The 23,189-nt window shown below is 37.2% G+C and overlaps 1 protein-coding gene across 1 annotated transcript; it reads right to left on the bottom strand.

Annotated features, from left to right (window-relative positions):
• Positions 1-2,122: 2,122 nt before the first annotated feature.
• Positions 2,123-22,131, bottom strand: LOC117410694 (zinc finger protein 513-like). Its single transcript, XM_034017436.3, has 4 exons — positions 21,515-22,131; positions 7,440-7,571; positions 5,070-5,741; positions 2,123-4,732 (listed from the first exon to the last, which is right to left on the bottom strand). The coding sequence occupies exons 1-4, from the start codon at positions 21,552-21,554 to the stop codon at positions 3,972-3,974; spliced, it is 1,605 nt and encodes a 534-aa protein (XP_033873327.1). The 5' UTR covers positions 21,555-22,131; the 3' UTR covers positions 2,123-3,971.
• Between the last annotated feature and the right edge of the window lie 1,058 nt (positions 22,132-23,189).

Genomic DNA, 23,189 nt, shown 5'->3' with positions numbered 1-23,189 from the left:
GTTGATAAACTGACATTTTGTGCAGCCTGTCAAATTCTGCATGGGTGGTCTTAACGGGATACAGTTCAGTTACAAAACACAACGTCAGGAAACATTTCTTTCACAGTCGTTCACAAAAAAAAAAAACACCACGTGCAACGCCTAATTGATAGCTCTCATCAGTCGACAATTCATGCCTTTTTTAGACAATGACAGACTGTTTCATTCCAGTTCATGATACAAAACGTATATACGTTTGTTTAAATGTAAAGAACTACTAAATGTACAGTATTACATTCACTGTTAGGTTTATTTTTGTAGTGTAATTTGTAATGTGTAAACTTGTAATGTGCTGTCATAGGCAAATGTGAAACCCGGTTTATATCACAACTTATGCCTGCACAGCAATCATTATATAAAGCAGGTTCATGTAATAATAGTAATGGATGAATTCTCTCTGCACAGAATCATTTCCAACAAGTTCTCAATATAATATAGTGTAACATTAATCTATATCCCCGAAAGCCCTTTGGTTCTCAAATCTGGCAATGCCACTATGTGATAAATATATTAGAATTTACAAGTCATTTTTAAATTGTAGACTGTGGAGCAAATAGGTAAATCTTCTGTCTAGATTTAAGTCACTGACAGCATTAAGTAGGGGGTTCCTGATATAAGGAGTCTGAAATGCTCTGCCACTGACTGTCTCAATATTAGGGAGAAATCCTGCATTAGCATTCCTTTAACCTTAAGCTGAACATGCATCTCAGTGGCTTATCTAGAACTCTTAACTCTAGCTTTCTTATGCAGAGTTAGTCATTGCTGGTCTGAGAACATGATCATGTACTGCTGGAGGCTGCCTTAATCTCTGCAGACAGATGATAATGGACAAGTGAAATCTAAGCAATTCTATACAGTAAATGCAGCAACCCTGGCTTACAGTTTATGTAGACAAGATCAATAATCCTGCATCTTACAGACATACACTTTATAAAGATATTAAATATGCTACACTTCATGAATCACAAATGATTGATAGCCATGTTGTCATCGTCATAACATGTTGGACAGGCTTTGGAACTTAGAAATGTCAGTTCATTTTAATAACATTTCTCCAAATCACACCACCTAATGTTACTTTGCCCAACCCCCCCCCCCCCCCCCCAGTTTTATAACCATGATCACGATGTGCAGAGAGAGATGTCAGCATGTGACCTGATGTGAACTTCAAAGTTTTATTAATGGCACTGAACACACATTTTAAATACAAATACTTCAGAATAAAAGGAAAATACATCAAAAGCTTAGATTGCCATGAAAAATCTAGCAGTAGCTACCAATCCTGAAATGGCACAAGGAAAGAGAATTTGAAGGAAGAGACTGTTCACTCCCTGAAGTGACAGAAGGCACAAAAAACTTGAGTATATGGGTCATTCTTCTGCAAAGACTCACTAAATTAAGCATCCTGAAAAGCTGAATTATCACGCCCCCCCTACAAACCACTTTTTATGCATTAAAGCAATTCGAATATATATTTTTAAATCACTTGTCTTGGAAATGTGCTGTTGGATAGTTGCAGGACATGCATGCAAAGCCATACCTCTTTATATGGATATTTACTATATTTATGTTGGCATGTACAGATTGTTGAGTAATGATTTCCTTTGGGTTCATTAGCAGGTTATAGAAAAGTGCCCAAAATGGTGGCGTCTATCTTCGAAATAAAACCAGGAATCTAACTGGAACGATGGTTGCCTGTGCTCATAGAGCTATTAAAAGCCCACTGGTAGGTTTTCAATATTTTGGCAGACTGCTTTGTTATAACAATCTACAAGTGAACATGTTTTGTTCCCTCGCCTTTATAAAGGAGTGTGCACGTTTTCAAAGAAATCCTACTAGCTGTTCACAAGTTAAGAGTCTCAGGCTGTCATAGAAACATGAAAAAAACAAAAACAAAACAAAACAAAACAAAAAACACAAATATTTGTACTGTAAGCCTGACCACATATTAAAAACAGCTGAGCTTAAAACTACTGCAATTTGATGCCACTTTTACAGCAGAATGACCCACACAGCAGTAGTTGCTATATATATATATATATATATATATATATATATATATATATATATATATATATATATATATATATAAATCAAAACATGTTCTACCCAGTGCAGCATGCAACACACAATAATGTATATTACAAGCCTTTTAAATGTTCTTCACAAGCATGTTTTTTTTGTTGTTTTTTTTAACAAAATAAAATGTATTTCACTTTTTAATTAAACAAAGACTATTTGGCATAAACTTTTGTACTGTGGGTAGTCAGTGTGATAAAGCATAAATGTTTAGGACTCCACAATACTGAAACTTCAGCTGCTTTCCTAGCCTTTGCACTGGTGTCAAAAGCACCAAGAACAGTCCTAAAGTACTATCATGAACATTTTGGATTCAGAGCTGAACATTTTTGGTGGTTCACAAGTGAAGGTGTGTTCAGCTACATCTATAAAATACTGTTTAAAAAATGCAATTTACCAATGCTAGCTAAAATGGGCACAGGAAAGAGTGCACAAAAACATTGTGTAATATGGGAAAGCTCAGTACTGTGGTAGTCCAGCTCATGCCTGATCTCTGTTACTTTGACCAAAAATAACATACAGAAAATAACAGTAGTACAATCATTTGTTAGCAACAATCAATAAAAAATACTGCATCATTTCATTAGTGTTGGAAGGTTTTAGCAAACAAGATGTTTTATTATCAATAATGTTATTATTGTTATTATTATTCTTAGAAAACATCCTAACCAACAGCTTGCTATTTTAAAAACATTTTTGGCCAAACCTGGAACCTATGCATGCACCCAAACTGTAACTTGCAAGATTTCTGACATATTTTTTTTTTTTACATTTTATGAACATGTTAGTTCCTACTCCATAAAATCATCTTAAGAAGTTTTCCACATGTCCTAGTTATGAGTAAATACTGATACTTTTCCAAGTAAATGTTAGCTTTACAATACGATTGTTAGCTAAAAATGTTCAGTTTGGTAAAGTTTCATTTTACATTTTGTTTTCTGTTGAATGCATTATTTCAGGTTTAATCCCACAATATTCCTATAAAAATAAAATTTGGATGATTTGTTTAAATTATATTGTTTCATAAAATCTAACAATAAAAATAATTTAAGAAATATGACCCTCACCATATATTCTGAGGATAAACTCTATGACATTGAAAGAAACTGCCTCCCCTCCAGATTATAAAAGTGAACTCCATGGGGTGTCCACAAGTATTGTATTATATTTGTATCCCATAATACATTGTCCTAGCCTTTGGTCTGGACTTCAGTAGGAATCAGCCCACCGTATCTTTTTGCTCACCAACGTGAATTGGCAGCACTCTATCTTCCCGTGAAAATGTCAAATTTGGTCAACTCTTACTATAGAGTTGACCAAAAGCAGCTTTCAAAACAATTTAATGTTGTGAAATTAGCAACCTTAATCTGAAAAAAAACACTAACAGGCCCAGCCTTGTTATACAAAGTTTTGATGACACAAGTAGTAATAATAAAAATAAAAAAAATAAACTACTGAAATAAAATGACAAAAGCACTTTCAAAATCAATGTGGATGACTAGAAGTTTCAAGTTTATTACATGGCCTTTCTGCCAACGACAATAAAATACACACATTCCAATTTACCAATTGTTTTGAGAATGTATTTAAAGAACAACTCATGAGCTACACTGTGCAACTCCCTGACATTCAAATTAATTTTTTTAGAAACCTCTGTGACTCGAAATGCACCTATTCTATAGGCAGCAAAACTTATAAAAGTAAGAACATGCACCAAGCAATGCCTAATTGATCGGTATAAGACAGAACGGATGCTGGCTCTCTGCAACATTTCAAAGGAAAAACAGGAAGAAAATTGTGTTGAACCTTGTGAATAAATTACCCATTTACTGCCCCCCCCTTAAGGAAACTAACTACGATTCGTCCCCTGTTTCTGCCTGCTGCAGTTTAGTCCAGCCCTCGGTGGAGTGGCCGTGTTTCTTTTGGTGGCGCTTGTAATTGTCCCAGTGGCCTGTGGTGTAGGAGCACTCCTGGCACTTGAAGGGTTTCTCCCCAGTGTGCCGCAGCATGTGGCGCTTCAGGTTCATGCTCTGGTTGCAGCTGTAGTTGCAGATGCTGCACTTGAAGGGCTTGGCGCCAGAGTGGACGCGCTCGTGTCTCTTCAGGTTAGCCAAGTTGCCGCAGGCGTAGTCACACATATCACACTTGTAGGGTTTCTCACCCGTGTGAACCCGCTGGTGCCGCTTCAGGTTATCAAAGTGGGCAGAGGCGTAGTCACACTGCGGGCACTTGTAAGGCTTCTCACCGCTGTGCGTCTTCATATGCCGGGCTAGGTGGTTGGGGTAATGTGTGATGAAGGAGCACAATGCGCAGGAGAAGACCTTGTCTGTTTTCTCTGGACTGCTGGGGATCTCCTGGGAAAGCACCTCAAGACTGCACTTGCTGCAGATCTGACTGGATGAGTTGTCTTCATGCATAAAGCTATCATCCAACACCAGGCCACACAGGCGGCAGGTGAAGGGAAACAGGAGCTCAGGGAGGGTCTCTGATTCCTCTGTTACGTCCCTAGAGTCTAGCAGGCTGTGGGGATCCATCTCTGGTTTTAGACTTGCATAGCTCTGGAGGAAGTCAGTGGTGCTGTTTACATGGAGGGTCAGGTCTGAGACAACTGCATCTGAAAATAGAACAGAACACATCACTGCACAATTAAACATTACCATTATTACTTCATCGAATGGAACCTAATTTCCAGTACATTCCATTTACACAGAAACATAAAGACAGAAGGACAGACGCCTTGTTTGATACTTATGTACTAAAGAATTGGATAAGCAGTTCCTCCACTATAGCCGTGTAACCGAGGACAAGCAATTAAATAGTTTTATTCCTTTCCTAAAATTTGCCTTTGCAACCGTGTCAGAATTAGGTCCTGTATCTTGCTACCTAGAATCTATTTCCTAAAAAAACAAACACTAAATAAGAAACTCTACCCAGTGGTGCAAGTAATTTACCTTCAGTCTCCAAGGGAGGCTCCTCCACTTCATGTCTCAGCATGTGTTGCTTGAGGATGCAGCTGTTGCTGGCTTGGTAATTGCAAAGGTTGCACTTGTTCGGCTTGTCCTGTGTGTGCATGCGCTCATGCCTCTTGAGGTTGCCCAGGGAGTTGCAGGCGAAGGCACAGTACTCGCATTTGAAGGGTTTTTCCCCTGTGTGGGTGCGCATGTGCCGCTGCAGGTTGACCAGTTGCGCTGATGCATAGCCACAATGTGGGCATTTGAAAGGCTTCTCTCCGTTGTGCGTTTTCATGTGTCGTTTCAGGTGGTTGGAATAGCGTGAAGAGAAGTTGCACACCTTGCAGGAGTAGACCTTCCGGTTGATTTGGTTGGAGCCGCTGTTTTTCTTGGCAGGGTGAGCCTCCTCCGATTCCCTTCCGTCAGCACTGTCCGCCCCACATTTCAGACAGTAAGGAGTGGAGAGGCCCAGGTCTCCAATGGAGTTGTCCAACAGCTGCCCACACTGCTTGCAGGAGAGGTAGTGCTGTAGTGTGTGGTGACAATTCTCTTCTTGGTCACTCTCTGTGTCTCTGGGGTCCTCAGCATCGCTCTCCATGCTAAGCCGGTTGTAGCTCGAACAGTCATCATCGCTCAGTGAATAGACCGGGATGACAATCTCAGCAACTGAATCTGTAAATAAATGTAATTTTTTAAATTTTTTTATATAAATTTAAATGAGTCTCTCCTCATGCTGGTGATCTTTATTGCATAGCAGAATAATTTCTGTTGGGACATTTTTATATTCTGTATAACAGTATAGTTTTCCTGTTCCTACCTTAGAGAGACTACAGCAAGCTTGAAATGACAATATACTTGCTCTCTCAACTGTACATTAATGATAATGGCTTCAGAACATTTCCTTGATCATGGAAATTATATTAAAATAATATTTAGGAAACTTGTAGCATACTACAATAATTAAGTTAACTGCAACTGCCCTGCACTTTACTGTATAAGGACCTTTCACTAATTCACCATTTCCAATACTTAAAGAATACTTAAAGTCGGAAGAGATAGTCCAACTGTATATTTTGTGAGACAAAGTTTTATGTAAAAATATATTGTAGAAAATCATTGAAATTATAAATGCAAAATATAAAAAATATAAGAATTTAAGTGCAGTACAAATAATACTAGAGTAAACATAACTCCTGTAAAAAATATTTGAATATATACAATAAAAATACTTATGGGCAACAAAACATTCGTTATCCATTCCTGCATGTGGGAAACAATAACAAAATAAATACAAAAAATAAATAATATAAATCAAAAAGAACATTTCAAACCAAGAACCATCCAAAATACACCTGACCAAAACATTTACATCTTAAGAACATTCGAAAGTTTACAAACGAGCGGAGGCCATTCAGCCCATCTTTCTTGTTTGGTTGTTAGTAGCTTATTGTTCCCAGAATCTCATCAAGCAGCTTCTTGAAGGATCCCAGGGTGTCAGCTTCAACAACATTACTGGGGAGTTGGTTCCAGACCCTAACAATTCTCTGTGTAAAAAAGTGCCTCCTATTTTCTATTCTGAATGCCCCTTTATCTAATCTCCATTTGTGACCCCTGGTCCTTGTTTCTTTTTTCAGGTCAACAAAGTCCCCTGGGTCGACATTGTCTATACCTTTTAGGATTTGGAATGCTTGAATCAGATCACCGCATAGTCTTCTTTGTTCTAGACTGAATAGATTCAATTCTTTTAGCCTGTCTGCAAACTACATGCCTTTTAAACCCGGGATAATTCTGGTTGCTCTTCTTTGCACTCTTTCTAGAGCAGCAGTATCCTTTTTGTAACGAAGTGACCAGAACTGAACACAATATTCTAGGTGAGAATTTTAACAAAACTACTGCATTACCAGTTTGCCCTCTAGTGTTAAAACCAATGTCACTTTTTTTTTTTTTACATTTGTATCTGTACTATATTTAAAGATTTAATAAAAAAAAGGATCTGTGTTTAACTAGCACTTCAAACCAGACTCAAAAGGGCGGAGTTATGTGTACATCATTTTTAAGTATGTCCAAACATTTTAACTGACTGCCAATCACAGCCACCAATATGTATCCTGTTGCAGTGTTGTCCAGTAATGCAGATTTGTGATCTGTGCTGCTGTAGCATGTTGGTCAATGCAGCCTCTGGTTTAAGGGATGAGCGTTTTCCATGGACACATGCGGTCATTCCCTTGTGAAGTCACTGAGATTGTTGCACACAAATACAGCTTTTATAGGGGTAGTGAATCACACAACCACATACCGGTATATGCATATACGCATACATTGCACACACAGTAAATCTTCCACAGAATTTCAACTGGATCACTCACAAACCTTCAGAATCTTTCTCGAATCCTATGATCTTGTCATCGCTGTCCACAAACTCCAGGTCCTGGCCCAAGAGGAAGTCACTCTCCAAGACGAGGCTCCCTGGATTATCCACTCCTAATACATCTTCTGAATCCACTGCAATCAAAAACATCATCAGACACATGCCCAAAACAGCAAAACATATATGCTTATCATGCCTTTTGAACTCACTGACAAGCAATGCAGTCATATGGCACTGCATAGCTAACATCAGCATTATACAAAAGACAGAGAAAATGTAGGACATTCTCTTTTTCCAGCACAGATCTACAAATTTATTTAATTTAAATAGTAAGTAGTTTCCAATTGATATTTCTCAAATAGTCTCTTTATAGACATATCAGCCAAACCCCACATTTTTATAGATGTAAGAGCCAGTGCTATCTAGTAAACAGATACAACTGATCCATTTGTTTTTTGTTTTGATGGCACGTAAGGATAGGAAATGTTCTGTCTGTTAATTTTTCCCCTAGATCTGTTTCAATGGCACAGTCTCATGATAACAGTGCTGAGGCAAATATATGAATATTTAAACAAACATTTAAAATGGCAAAAATGACCATGTTAGGGTTAATTCCTATAACACAATCCATACAGATTAATCAAATAAGATCACACTGCATAAATGATGTCTGAAATAAAGAAACTCATTCACATTCAATTGTATGTTTCTCTGTTTTATTTTTAAGAACATTTGATAGGGTACCGGGTAATGTACTAGTATTCATTTTCACAAAATAAAAAACAAATTTCTTGTGAACTTTAAGAATATTCCAGAAAAAATAAAAAAGTTTGTTGTCCCCTATGTAAGGCACTATATAAAAATAGACATTATTATTATTATTATTTAGTATTCCTATTACTACTCAGGACCTATAATGACATTTGAAGCCCTAAGAAAAACAGCACTTCCTCTGAGCACCTCAACACTTGACTCTTAACATGGAGAAGAAAATAGATCTTGGCATATATTTTATAATCAATACTTGATTAATTGAATTGATTAATAATGGTAAAGGATAAAATGCTTTACTTAAACAGATATCAATTTAAAATAAAGCATTACAAACAGAATTTACTGGAAGTTACTGGAAGGAAAGTTTTCCATGATTATTATTGTAAGAAAAAATAAATAAATAAATAAATATTGCGACATCAAAAAGTTGTATTGCATGGTTACCTGTGCAATACGACTTCCTCTGTCAATCAAAATTAGCTCGACCAAAAATACGTTTGTCTCACAACCTCAACTTGTCCTGTTTTCAACACCCAACTGACACCGTTGCTTGAACTTTTATTAGTCAACAAGAAAATGTAACACATTCAAGAAAAAACAAATTTGACTTTGTAGGTCCATAACACCGGTAAAAATAATCCAGCATCTTTAAAAATAACCAAGCTAGTCTTGTCTCTATGACAACCAGAGATATAAAGCTGAGGCCCCTGTTCTTTTGAGTTAAACAATTATAATTGCACTGCACCTTCCAAATTGCAACAAGATGAGAAAAGGGAGCAAGACTAGCTCGGTAACTACAGCAACACTAAATGTTTGAGGCCCACTGCATAACCAAGAGTAACTCCTTAAAAAGGTCCTGGGGTTTGAGTTCAAGCAACTTCGTGGTCAGGAAAGAGTTTTTCTTTGTTCACAAAGTTTTTTAGTCAGTCAGAGAGAGGAAGGGCAGTGATTAACAACTGCCAGCAGCTAATAACATCCAGCAACACCAATCCAGTCAGAAAAAATTGGAGCTTGTAGAAACAACTTTATCCTACAGCTCCAAGCAACTTGAACTGCCAGCTGAAAATAAGATTGAGAAAACTCCTTGAATGGTTCGATAAACCTGGAAGTAAACTCACATTTTGTTTAAAGGAGGTCCATTAACTGTATATTTTAAACAAAGACTGTACACAGCATTTTGATTTTCGGGACTTTTTTTTGTTGTTTTGTTTTCAATCTGCAAGTATTGTTTATTATTACTGTTTTACTGGTTTTGTGTTTCAAAGCATATACGTTTTTGTTACTTTTCTCTTTCTTTTCAATCCGAGCATTTGCAAATATTGTGTAAATAAAGTCCTTTGAGTTTGACACATTTTCCCGTTTCATTTATGTTATTAGCAGTTCTTCTGTTTTCAGTGAGGTGTATATTGTATCTCTCTGTTATTGGTATTCTCTTATTTAGAAACAATAATTGAGAATGTATTTGATTTATAGAGCTGTTTGTTAGAAATTGATGTCGCTAGTTTCTAAAATGGCATCTGAATTGTTCATTTAAATCTGTATAGTTGGTTCTCTTAAATATTGAATACATGTTGATGAATAAAGCAATTTAAAAAGTATTAAAAAATATACAGGGGTTGCCTATTATTTTTTGTTTTTACCTTCAGTATATTTTAGTTGTTGTATTTAGGATTTTTTCAACACTGACCGACAAAATCGTCCAATGATGTGAATGACCGGCCAATGCTGTCGTTGGCCATTGCTGTTGGGCTCTGAAAACAGTGCCCGGTCATTGACCGACTTCGGACTTTGGCCGTAACATATATATGTTACGGATAAACCCTGAAACTGAGCAGTTTGCGAATTGCCCGGTCAAAGTCCGAAATGAATCACAAAGATCTTTCACTTTATGTTTTCATGGGACCGAGCTACGATTAAACAGCTTGTTTGACCTGCCTACCTGAGTAGCGTCATTCACTCACTCATCTCATTAAAAAAAAAAACTACACAGGAAGTCCGGTTTCAGAAAATAGGCATATATATTAAAACATTTATTTAAAAATGTATTTTTATTGACATGATTATATCAAATATTTAATGACATACTGTATATGACATACTGTATATAAGAGTGTGGAGTAGTGGTTAGGGCTCTGGACTTTTGACCGGAGTGGGTTCAGTCTTTGGTGGGGGGACACTGCTGTACCCTTGAGCAAGGTACTTTACCTAGATTGCTCCAGTAAAAAAAACCCAACTGTATAAATGGGTAATTATAAGTAAAAATAATGTGTAAATAATAATGTAATTGTATGTAAAAATAATGTGATATCTTGTAACAATTGTAAGTTGCCCTGGATAAGGGTGTCTGCTAAGAAAAAAAATTATTTTAAACAAATTATGCTATAAAGCTCTCTATTATAACGTGCCTCGGATATAACGCTCCTACAGCATGTCCCCCAATTCCCTATACTAGTGATTCATGCAATATTTCTACAGTAAATACAGTACCGGCATTGTTCAAACTATAAACAACTTCTCAGTCTAACTTCCGTTTCTGTCTCTCCCTTTTGATACAGTACCTGAAGAAAAGCGGCACTGGCACTTAATATAAGACAGACATCTTATTCAGCATTCGTTTTATGACTAAATAAATATTAGGCCTATTACATGGTTATCTTTCTTAATGTATAAACTTTTTTTGCTGTGAGAGGAGCTACGGCTTTCTCCTGGAGACGAGATGCTTCAGCCCCGTTCCAGCAGCATGACATTGGGCGAGCCCATTCCCTTTTCCCCTCTCCCGATCTGCTCTCCTTCTCGCACTTGGTTTGCTTGTCTGTCACTTCGAACTGAACTTCCAACTGCCATTTAACCAGGCTATTTACAGTTTACAAACTGCTACTTAAAATGATCCACGAGTGGGAATGTTACCCTTTTTTGTTTTTTGCAAAAAATATAGCGTTGATCACATGTTGCTTTATGCATGGTCAATTCACAGAAAATTACATTTTTGCTTCACTATATGTGCATTATAGAGAGGGAGTTATTTTATTTAGTATTTTAGTCAGATGTGTGTTGTTGTTAACGCTCCTATTGTGTGTCCCCCGAGACCCGCGTTATAGCGAGGGAGCACTGTACATACTTAACTTACACTCTCAGTCTCTCCACTCTCCAACTCTCCCACTCTCTAAACGCTGTCAAACGTGAATCAGCTAATTATTCATGTGCCACCCAGTAATTGCATCCATCTCTCTGATTGGACAGTTCAATACAACTGCTTATTATTATTGGTTGTTATTATGTTATTAATAATACTGCCCTTTTTATACACAAGTGTCAATGAGGTTTCTCATGTTAATTTTTGTTCCAATGTTCCAAAGTTGCAGGATATTAGACCGTACTACCACCACCACCTCTTCTTCTTCTTCTTCTTCTTCTTCTTCTTCTTCTTCTTCTTCTTCTTCTTCTTCTTCTTCTTCTTCTTCTTCTTCTTCTTCTTCTTCTTCTTCTTCTTCTTCTTCTTCTTCTTCTTCTTCTTCTTCTTCTTCTTCTTCCCTTTATTATAAACATATTGTGCTCACACCATCCTAGCAGTACCTTCACCATCATATACTGGCTTCATAATAATCTTTAGAGTGCTATATTTAGATATTGAGGGGGTTGTAGGAAATGAGGGTTACATTTTTTATTCTGCAGCTAGAAAATGGAGTGTATTAAAGGAAAGGAGATATTAACACAGTGCTGAATGTGGCAAGCCAAATTAACACTTACAGATGCCTTACAATGTATTGTAGATATCTTAAAATGCATAAATCATGTTGGGATATCTGTAATTGTATTTAAGATTTTAACAATAAATTCAAAGTCAGCTTGAGATATCATAATATGCATTTTGGATATCTCACTGGAAAAGCTGTATACTTTTCTTAAGCTAAAGTGACATTTAAAGACATCTGCAAATACATGTGAGATCTTAAAATAAAGCATAAGTAATTGTATTACAATAGTCTCAGAATATAGGAGCACCTTCTAAGAGAACACTTCACCTAAGAGAACACTTCATCTAAGGGAACACCCTTGTAGTGAAACTGATTTTTCCCATTGTGAATGCTCCGCCTAAAGGAACAGGAACTTCACTTAAATGAACACCTTGATGGCACAGATAGCGATTTGTTCATAACGGATGCAGTACTGTTTTGTAACCTGATAACTCATCATCAAACTTAAATGTAGATGGTTTATTCAGTCTTTTCAAAAGTGACTTGGCATCGCAAGTGTCTTGTGGCACACTGATTGGTTTATTAAATCTTTCCAGAACCGCCGTCATATCATTGAATTGTTTTGTATTGCGATTTCCACAAGTGCACCTCATCGCTACAAAATGGCATGTAAACAAATGGCAAAATATGCTGCTATTTCTCTTGCTACAAAAGTTGAAATTGTTCGAGCTCTTGAAAAAAAAAAAACAGAATTAGACATAAGCCGCCAAGCAATTTGGTGTTTCCCGTTCTGGCGAGTTGCTTCACCATTCTGTTAAATAATGTGCATGTCTTGTATATTGCTGCTAATTGTTTTAATGTGTGTAGGGGTGCTGTGTTAATTTAGTTTGACAGTTAGTTTATTAATGTTTGCTTTTCTTTTACTTATTCAGTTAATTTCATATTTTAATGCACATGACAAGTAATACATATATTATATTAACATATATAAACTCAGTGACTTAGACTGGCGGTTGTCATGCTGCTCAAGTATAAATTTGATAAATTACAAAAATGTTTAATATTTTTTCTATTCGGCCGACAATCACGATCAACGTGATCATTTACAGATGATAATCGATAGCTGAAAATGTCACTATCGTCCAAACCTACAGCAAAGTTTGTGGTAGTAAATAAGTCTTTATCCTGGACTAATTTCACATTGGGAAAATGCTGCAGTGAATGTTCATCTGAGAAATCCACAAACTGGAGTTTGAAGGCATTCACTGCACTTATATTAAAAATGGATTTATCCTTCCCCTGTAACTCCTTATTCAATGCGGTTAACCCTTTCTGGTCCAATGTCATCAAAAAGACATCAAGCACAGGTCTCTAGTTGTTTTTTCTCTGGAAAAAGCCGAGAAAAACCTTTCAATGGCTGAGTGAGACCGATAGCAGCTGAGAGAAGCCGAAAAAAAAGGACGGATCTGAGCAATACACATAGCCCCTGCACCACAGAGATAACACAGACATAAACAAACAAGATAGCTGCTTCCGCATCCAGCGCTCAAAGAATATCACGGAAATTTGCAGAGCTTTTCGAGATGTTATAGTAATAAAATAATGACTTAGATCACATTATTAAGGAGTTTGGTGATAAAATGAGTGATCAGGACATGATTTATCAGTATGCACGACTATGAAGAGGTATGTGATAAACACAGCAAACAAGGGCTGGAGATGCAATACTGAGTGTCCTGTTGATATGCAGTGTCTTTTAAACCTGTTTTACTGTGAAAAAAAAACAACTTTTAAACAGTGCGTGTAAAATAAACAGCGCGTGTGAAAATAAAATTGGACCTGACTGAATAAATGGACCCGAGTGGCACATCCAGTAAAGGCGTTCCGCGTGGAATACAAGATACACCCTATAACCTGGAAGTCCTCGGCTCACCGCACACCAGCAACCCCTGTAGACTGGCCGGGCGCCTGCGGGCTTGCCTGTAAGCTACCTAGAGTTGCATTGTCCTCCGACACTGCAGCTCTGGGCTGGCTGCATGGTGGGTCTGCAGTGTGAAAAGAAGCGGTCGGCTGACGGCACACACTTCAAGGACAGCGTGTGTTCATCTCCACTGATCCCGAGTCAGCACAGGGGTGGTAGCAGTGTGCTGAGCCTAGATACAATTGGGCATTTCAAACTGGGAGAAAAATGGGGTAAAAATTAATTGGCGACTACTAAATTAAAAAAAAAATAAATAAATAAATGCCAGATCAAGCAGCCACCTATCAGACAAGCCTTCGTATTTCTCTCCACTAGACTCAAGAAACTGCTTTATTTCCGGTAAGATGTCAAAAAATATTTGCCACACTTTACCTCTACTTAACCACCTTACGTCAGAGTGCAGAGTGCAAGATCAATTCACCAAACTGAATCAAGCAAACTCAATACAAATACAAAAACAGGTTCAATTTCATAAATCTCTGCCCATAGACTGGACTTCAACTTCACATGAAAAAGGCCCTTGTGATGGTATTGGGGGAACAGTCAAGCGAAACACTGCAAAAACAAGCTTGCAGTGCCCCACTGATGACCAGATTGTAACCCCTGAAGACATGTATTCAGTCTGCAAGACTGCCTTCGACAGCATAACCTTCATCTTTGTACTGACTTTTTATTCCCACTGATAATGTGTTATTCATTTACTCATGTCATCTGACTCAAATTAAATGTTTGTTACCTGAAGATTATTCAGGTTTCTTAGAAATGGGAGGTTGGGTTTTGATTTTTTCAAAGCAAACCAAAAATATTACCTTCCTGAAATTTTGGTGTGGGGGGGTTGGAGTAAATCACAGATGGTTGGGTGTAACCTGTTGGGTGATTTGTCACAGAATGACCCGTTTGCTATAGTTGAAAGCAGTTACAGAGCTACAACTACTGACCAACAACAATTACCCTCAACGTCTTTAAGATCTGTGATAAAATTATGCTATAACCTATAGGTTTAGCATTTTTTTACTCAGTTGTCAAAAAAACAGTTGTCATAGAAACACAGCCAATGTTCTAATGTTGTAAAACTTTGTCAAACTGTTTGAATAAGAATGTTATACTTATTCAGTGTTTGCGCTAGGCCGCGCCACTAAGCCAATGGCCCCCTGAAATAAAAAATGTCCAGATGAATTTTTCTTAACGCACCCGTTTGTTACCCTCCCCAGACACAATACCAATAAGCAGTATATGAGACATCAGCCAATCACAGAGCACCATTTCCAAACATTTCTATACCGCTTCTGTATAAATGTCATCCTGTGCTTAGAATGATCAGCATTTAATAAATAAAACATAGCAAAATGGGAAATCCTGTTATTAACTTTGACCTTTGTTTTAAATTGGAAAAACCACAAAATATCAACAAACGTGGGCTGTTAATTTTAAAAGATTTCTGTAGACTTTGAAATTCTACCCAATGAAGAACTAGCGAAACAACTGTCTGACTTCTATCTCTCCCCAAGACAAAGCGATGGCAGTCTGTACAAGCGGGGCAGCCTTATAAACATTAGAAGTGGGATTAACCGTTACCTTCAGCAAAACCCCTGGAATAAAAATACTGATATTGCTAAAGATTCTGAATTCCATCAGGCAAACAAACACATAAATCTACAAGCTAAACATGCGTGGCTTAATTTATGTCAATCATAAAAAGCCGATTTCAAGGACAGATCTGAAGAAACTGTATACATCTAGAACTTTGAGTGAAAAAACAGCTACTAACTTGCTCTATAATGTATGGTTCGAGATACAGTTTTTCTTTTGTATAAGAGGAAACGAAAACACTGCTAATCTCTGTAAAAATAACTTTTTTGTACTTACCGATGGCACTGGACGTGAATATGTCACTCAAACTTCAGCATTACAGACCAAAAATCACCAAGGTGGTCTTAGACAGTCCCAATATCACTGATATACGAATGTACTTGCAGCCAGATTTCAAAAATTGTCCTGTAAAAAGCTTCAAGCTTTATGTTTCCAAACTTCACCCAGAACAGCCAAGGCTTTTTCAAATTCCACAGGGGAAAAAATTCAGATGACATCTGGTATGGTAAGCATCCCCTCGGTGAACATTTTATTGCCAGTTTGATGAAAAAAAACTCTGTAGAAGCTGCTCTCTCTACAATATACACCAACCACTGTGTTTGTGCCATTTGTTGCCAAGTAAGTTTTAAGTGATGCTGGAGTTGAAGACAGGCACATTATTTCAGTTTCTAGACACAAGAGCGAACTCAGTCTCAAGCATTAGGCGACAAACATGGATGAAATACAAAAAAGGGAAACAAATAGGCTATAATTCTTCATGCAAGTCTTCAGGAACAAGACCTCCTGCTGTGACAGCGATGCCTAGTAATACCTTTCCTACACCAAATCAGAGCAACTGTTTCAAATCTTCAGTTACTAACGATGCAGCTATCTTAAATGCTAGCAGTGCAAGCTTTACAGGATGTACATTTGTTTTTAATAAATAGTTTTGTCACGTTTAACTAGCCTGAAAACACAGCATCTCGTATACAATAAGAGACACCCTTCACATGACGTATCAACTTATAAAATGGCATATGCTGTGTTTAATGCATTTTGTATTAATATGGCGTTTCAGACAGCTAGCTCTTCATTTTCAACAAGAATGGTTGAAGAAACACAAGTGGATTACTTTTGATGAGGGCAGCGATAAGATGTTTGGCCAAGTTTGCGTTTCAAAAAACAAAACAAACCCATTCACGGTCGGGTGTAACAACCACAGGACATCAACCCTGGAACGGCATTTACAGTCAAAGCACCATCGTAATGCTGTGCTTGAGAACGACGCCAATACTACAATGACGAAAATGCTTCAACGGGCAATGAACGAGAATGAGCAGGCTATCCTCAAAGCACTGCAAACCATATACAATGAACGAGAACAAGCAGGCTATCCTCAAAGCATTGCAAACCACAATGAACGAGAACGAGCAGACTATCCTCAAAGCACTGCAAACCATATACGATGAACGAGAACAAGCAGGCTACCCTCAAAGCACTGCATACCATATACAATGAACGAGAACAAGCAGGCTACCCTCAAAGCACTGCAAACAATATGCAACGAACGAGAATGAGCAGGCTATCCTCAAAGCACTGCAAACCATATACGATGAACGAGAACAAGCAGGCTACCCTCACAGCACTGCAAATCATATGCAATGAACGAGAAAAAGCAGGCTACCCTCAAAGCACTGCAAACCATATACAATGAACGAGAAGGCTATCCTCAAAGCACTGCAAACCATATACAATGAACGAGAACAAGCAGGCTATCCTCAAAGCACTGCAAACCATATGCAATGAACGAGAACAAGCAGGCTATCCTCAAAGCACTGCAAACAATATGCAATGAATGAGAACAAGCAGGCTATCCTCAAAGTATTGCAAACCACAATGAACAAGAACAAGCAGGCTATCCTCAAAGCACTGCAAACAATATGCAATGAATGAGAACAAGCAGGCTATCCTCAAAGCATTGCAAACCACAATGAACAAGAACAAGCAGGCTATCCTCAAAGCACTGCAAACAATATGCAATGAATGAGAACAAGCAGGCTATCCTCAAAGCATTGCAAACCACAATGAACAAGAACAAGCAGGCTATCCTCAAAGCGCTGCAAACCGTATATTTCATGGTGAAGGAGGATATTCCATCTCTGAAGTATAGTATCTTTTTTGATATTATGATTTACCAAGGAGTGGAAAACGTGGAGAAACTTAGTGTTATGGGAAATGCCACATACAGATCACACACAGTCTGCGAGGAAATGCAAGAAGACATTGCAGAGGTCATTACCGAGAAAATTAATGAAAAATTGGTAAGTTGCGATTATGTGACAGTGCTGGCTGATGAAAGTACAGACATGACAGTTCACAAAAAGCTTTGTATCTATATGAGGCTTGTGGAGGGTATTGTGTCCAAGACCCTTTTCTTTAAGAATGTGAGGATTTCAAGTGGGAATGCAGAAACCATATATCAAGAAATAAAGCAAGTACTTCTGGAAAGGAATGTTGACAAAGAAAAAGTAATTTGCTTCGGTAAGGATTAAAATGTATTATATTTATGCTTAAAAATACTGTGAAATTCATCTGCTGTAAACATATCTATTTGTTATACCAAATATGTCTGTCTGATGTTTGGAGATATGGAGTGACAGGGCAAGCGAATGGGAGAAATGTGTGCTGCGTGTAGTTTAAATGTTACTATACTTGCTACAAAGTGCAGTAAATTTGTGAAACGAAAGCCACATCATTGATTTAAAAAAAAAAAAAAAAAAGTATTTTTTTAGGCTATGTTTTTTTTATATATTTTAGATTAGCATTTTTTTTTCTAATACTGTGCTACTTCACATACTAACAATGGAGAAATTGCTGAGTTTGAAAGTGTGGTAACTTGTATTGTTCAAAACAAACAAAAAAAAAAAAAATTTGCTTTTATTTATTGTACTTAATTTTACAACTGGGTTTATAATATAAATAAATAAATAAAATATTTGAGTAAAATTTTATAGTATTGAGATGAATAAGAACTTACCAGTCAAGACAATGGCATTTAAATACTACTGCATTCAACTGTATCAGGGGTTGTTGGTAATGTGGTTTCTTTACTGTAAATCATTAGGTGATGACGGGAGCAAAAAATGGAATGGCCACAAAAATGAAGCAAGATTATCCCTACCTGGAAAACGCACACTGCATCGCTCATCGACTGGCACTGGTCACAAGTCAGGCAGCAAACAATGTCACCTACATGCAAAAGTTCCAGGAAATTATCACATCCTTGTATTACTACGTTAAGCATTCAACTGTTCATGTGGCCAAACTGCAGGAAATGCAGAAAGTCTTAGATGCCCCTCTTTTGAAAATCAAGGAGGTACATGATGTTTGTTGATTTTCATTCCATGCATTAATGATTTAGATTCTGGTATAGTAAGCAAACTTGTTAAATTTGCAGACGACACAAAAATAGGAGGAGTGGCAAACACTGATGCAACAGCAAAGGTCATCCAAAATGATCTAGACAGCATTCAGAACTGGGCAGACACATGGCAAATGACATTTAATAGAGAAAGGTGTAAGGTACTGCACGCAGGCCATAAAAATGTGCATTATAAATACCATATGGGAGATACTGAAATTGAAGAAGGAATCTATGAAAAGGACCTAGGAGTTTATGTTGACTCAGAAATGTCTTCATCTAGACAATGTGGGGAAGCTATAAAAAAAAGGCCAACAAGATGCTCGGATATATAGTGAAAAAGTGCTGAATTTAAATCAAGAGAAGTAATGTTAAAACTTTACAATGAATTAGTGAGACCTGATTTAGAATACTGTGTTCAGTTCTGGTCACCTCGCTACAAAAAGGATATTACTGCTCTAGAGCAGGTGTGGAGAGGGGCTTCAGGGCTCAAAATGTGTTGAAGATAGTCCTCAGAAACAGACTAGCAAGTGACAGACTGAATACCCTCCTCGTCATAAGGGCTGAGGGACCTCAACGGAAGGAATTTGAGCATGGGAAGGCCCTGGAGAAGTTCAGAAACAAAAAGGAAAGGAGGATCATCTGCACAACAGAGCTCTGCAAAAAAAGTGACATGAGTAGAGTATTGTTCTTCAGAAACAAAAGGTCAGTAAACTCTGTTGGCATATTTAAAACAAACAAAAATAGGACATGGTGGTTGTTTCTGAATCAAACATATTGACCCCCTCACTGAAAATGTCCCCTTAGATTTTGGTAGGGGGTCACATTGACCCTCAATCTGTAAGTACTAAAGCAAACACTGCTTATTACTTGTCTCCATATTTAGTTACAATTTGTAAGGGTCATCAATTAGCCTATATAAAACAATGTATTAATGAGGTGTGCGTCACAAGATTTTACATACACCCTTGGTATGAGATGCCATTAATAAACCCCCAAGCTATCACTCTTGGGGCTTATATGGCATCTCACACCTCGGGTGTGGGTAACATTACGTTACACACGCCTCCCATTTATCTATTTCTTCCAGATATTCAGCTGTAGATAGTTTAAAGTGAGAGCTCTGCACTTTTTTTTGCTTGTTTTATTATTATTATTATTATTATTATTATTATTATTATTATTATTATTATTATTATGAATTCATTTACAAGACACCTTTATCCAAGGCGACTTATAGAGAAAAAAGGAGAGTTGACCATGATGTTTTGATGAGGAAAACTAAAATAAAAAATGATGTAAATTAAATGCCAGTTTTTATTTTAATTTGGTATTCTTCAACTTTTTTAAAGAAAAAAATCCCAATCACTCCAAAATTGGAACCCTATAGGGGGACCCTCCTCCCCCTTCCCCTTCTGAAAAAGTTAAATGCAAGCACTGACCTTATGGCAAATAATGTTAAGCAGGTTTGGGGTCAATTCCTGTTTTTCCAATTCCAATTCCTTTTAAAATCACTTCCCAATTCCAATTCCAAATCCTTTGAAGGAACTGGAATTATACTAGAGACAATAATTGTTGTGATTGTTCAACAGTGACTTATGATCAATGATTGGAATTGATTAAAAAGGAATTGGAATTGAAAAACAGGAATTGACCCCAAACCTAATGTTAATATCAAGTTTCACATACAATAGATCACAAGTGTGACACAAGCTAGATAGCTTACATTATTAGCTTGAGGTAATCTTAGAACAGCCCCGACTGTTGTTCTGAATTTGGCAGAGCTATAATTAATAATATGTATAATGGCAAAGCATTGTACATGTTGTAATGTTAGATTAGTATTCACAAAAATGTTGTTTCCTCTACAACAGTAATTTTGTTGGATTAGGTTAAGTGACCAACCAACATCTAGGCTAAATGCCATTTGTCACTAGAATACAGTAGTATATACAATACATATAGAATATACAGCCAATATGCATCTACATATAATATACAGCCAAATTGAATGTTATGGTTCAAGCATAGATGCCTTATTAGTCAAGGAGCTGAGCAGTTACAGTGTACATGTAGTTACCATGCTTAAGTTACAAATAATTAATTTGATCTGTATTCTAAATGTCTTTTCTATTAATCTGGCTTCAACCATCTCTGGTAAGCAATGCACCTTTCAACACCTTGAGTCAATTAACAAGCTCAAAACAACAACAAAACACACCGCTGTGGTCCATCAACGGAAAATATATTGTATTACCGAATAAGAACAATCTACACGACTAACCGTTTTTTCTCAAAACTAAAATAAAACACCTGCACACTTTACTTCTAACTGGTCTACCTGAATGTCCTTCCTAAATCTACCAAAACAATGTTTATTTATTTATGTATTTATTTTTTACTTACCTGAGTGTACGATACAATATATGCTTTCCTGTCACCAGTAGGTTGTGAAAATAAAATAAAAGCTGCAGACTGCCACGAAATGTTTTGGAAGATAGGTTATTCTTTGTAAAGTTAAAGACTAGTGGGGCGGGGGATATACTTGCACTGCATAATCAGATACATGAAGGAATTTCGTATTTTCTAGGTACTGACAGTGAAAACGGGATAACACACCCCATATACAGTACTTACATTTCACAGGCTGCGGGTTGGATTGCTTCCTTCTGGGCATTTTCAGACCAGCTTCAGTCTCGTGTCTCAGACTAAATACTTATAACTTCTTTAAAATAAGTGATTTAGCTTTTTTTTTTTTTTTTTTTTTTTTTTTTTAAGTTTCACTGCAGGTCTTCTACTAGCAAGTATCCAGGCATATGAAGCAGACACGTACATGCTGTGCTCTACATGTTCTGTTTGTATTACATATTCAGTAAAGTCACTCTGGATAAATGTGTATAAAGCAAGAGTATACAGTACTGGCTGGTGCATCGATAGGCAAATCTATCTCGCTGTACAGACTGAGCTGCACAGCCCCGATTAAATTTATTCGTATGCAATGCAACTGTGTGTGTGTGTGTGTGTTGCAATACAGTAACTGAAACTACAGAACAAACTCAGGTTGACGTTATTTTTATTATCACCTTAAACAGAAAACGCCTTTAAACTTTAGCGTAAGTAAATGCTTAAATGTTTATTTTTATTTTTTTTATTTTTCTATATCTGTAAAAAAAATCTGTAATTAGTTCGCTTAAATAAACCTTCATTTATACTTATTTCTACTTCCTCCCAGCTGTCTCGGCTTCCGCCAATGTATGTGTTTCCGTTTCCATCACAACAGTACGTATCTCACGTTTAAACTCGACACTTCCGAGAACGTATTCATGGGAATTGCAGTCTTTTTTATTTTATTTTTTACACGTGTTTTATTGTATTTTTTTTTTTTTTTTTTTTTTTTTTTTTTTACAGTAAATGGATGTGTTTTTAGAAGTTATGTTTCCTGTTTCATTTAAAATTGTATAAGTTATGATGCTGAAAGCCGATAAGTCTGCGGATCAGACCCTGATGCGCTGAGATCAGCTCACGGCACTGAACGCATATGCAGTGGTACCCAACCTGGCAAAACTAAATCGTGGACTGAGGCATTTGGAACCACATGTCAGGGTCCTGTACAAGCACAAAGCCTAGGCTACCCTCATAATTAGCACGTGATATATAAAACGACTGGGATGGGGCGTTCGTTTTCCGTTTTACCTCCCTATATAAAATTACTATAGTACGATCCAAAAACATTGATTTTTTATTGTATTTTTTTTGTTAAGATACTGCAATACATTGGCCTACGGTAGTATACCACAGGAAGCTGTTGTTTTTTGGACAGTACTAGTATTTTTATATGGATTTTCTTGTTTACCTGTTTACCACAAGTATACCCCACATAAACGATCAACTGGGTGGGACACTTCGGTCGTTTACCCACAATTACTCCATATAATTTGAATACAGTTTAACAATATCGCTCTCTTCCAGCGGGGAACTGATTGCAATGTCTTATATGATGACCTCATTCCCCAGGATGCGTTTACATGCACCACGAGTTTTTCATGATCTTTTGCAGATTATTATTAATAACAACCTGCAAAAGATCATGAAAAACTGTGTTTTCAGGAGGCTGTGTGGTCCAGCGGTTAACGAAAAGGACTTCTAACCACGAGGTCCCCGGTTCAAATCCCCCCTCAACCACTGACTCATTGTGTGACCCTGAGCAAGTCACTTAACCTCCTTGTGCTCCTTAGGTGAGACGTAATTGTAAGTGACTCTGGAGCTGATGCATAGTTCACACACCCTAGTCTCTGTAAGTCGCCTTGGATAA

Source organism: Acipenser ruthenus, chromosome 6 (genome assembly GCF_902713425.1).
Source record: "Acipenser ruthenus chromosome 6, fAciRut3.2 maternal haplotype, whole genome shotgun sequence".
NCBI classification, from domain to species: domain Eukaryota; kingdom Metazoa; phylum Chordata; class Actinopteri; order Acipenseriformes; family Acipenseridae; genus Acipenser; species Acipenser ruthenus.
Note: the sequence above shows the minus strand (reverse complement) of the source record. Positions and strands in the feature narration are given on the sequence as shown.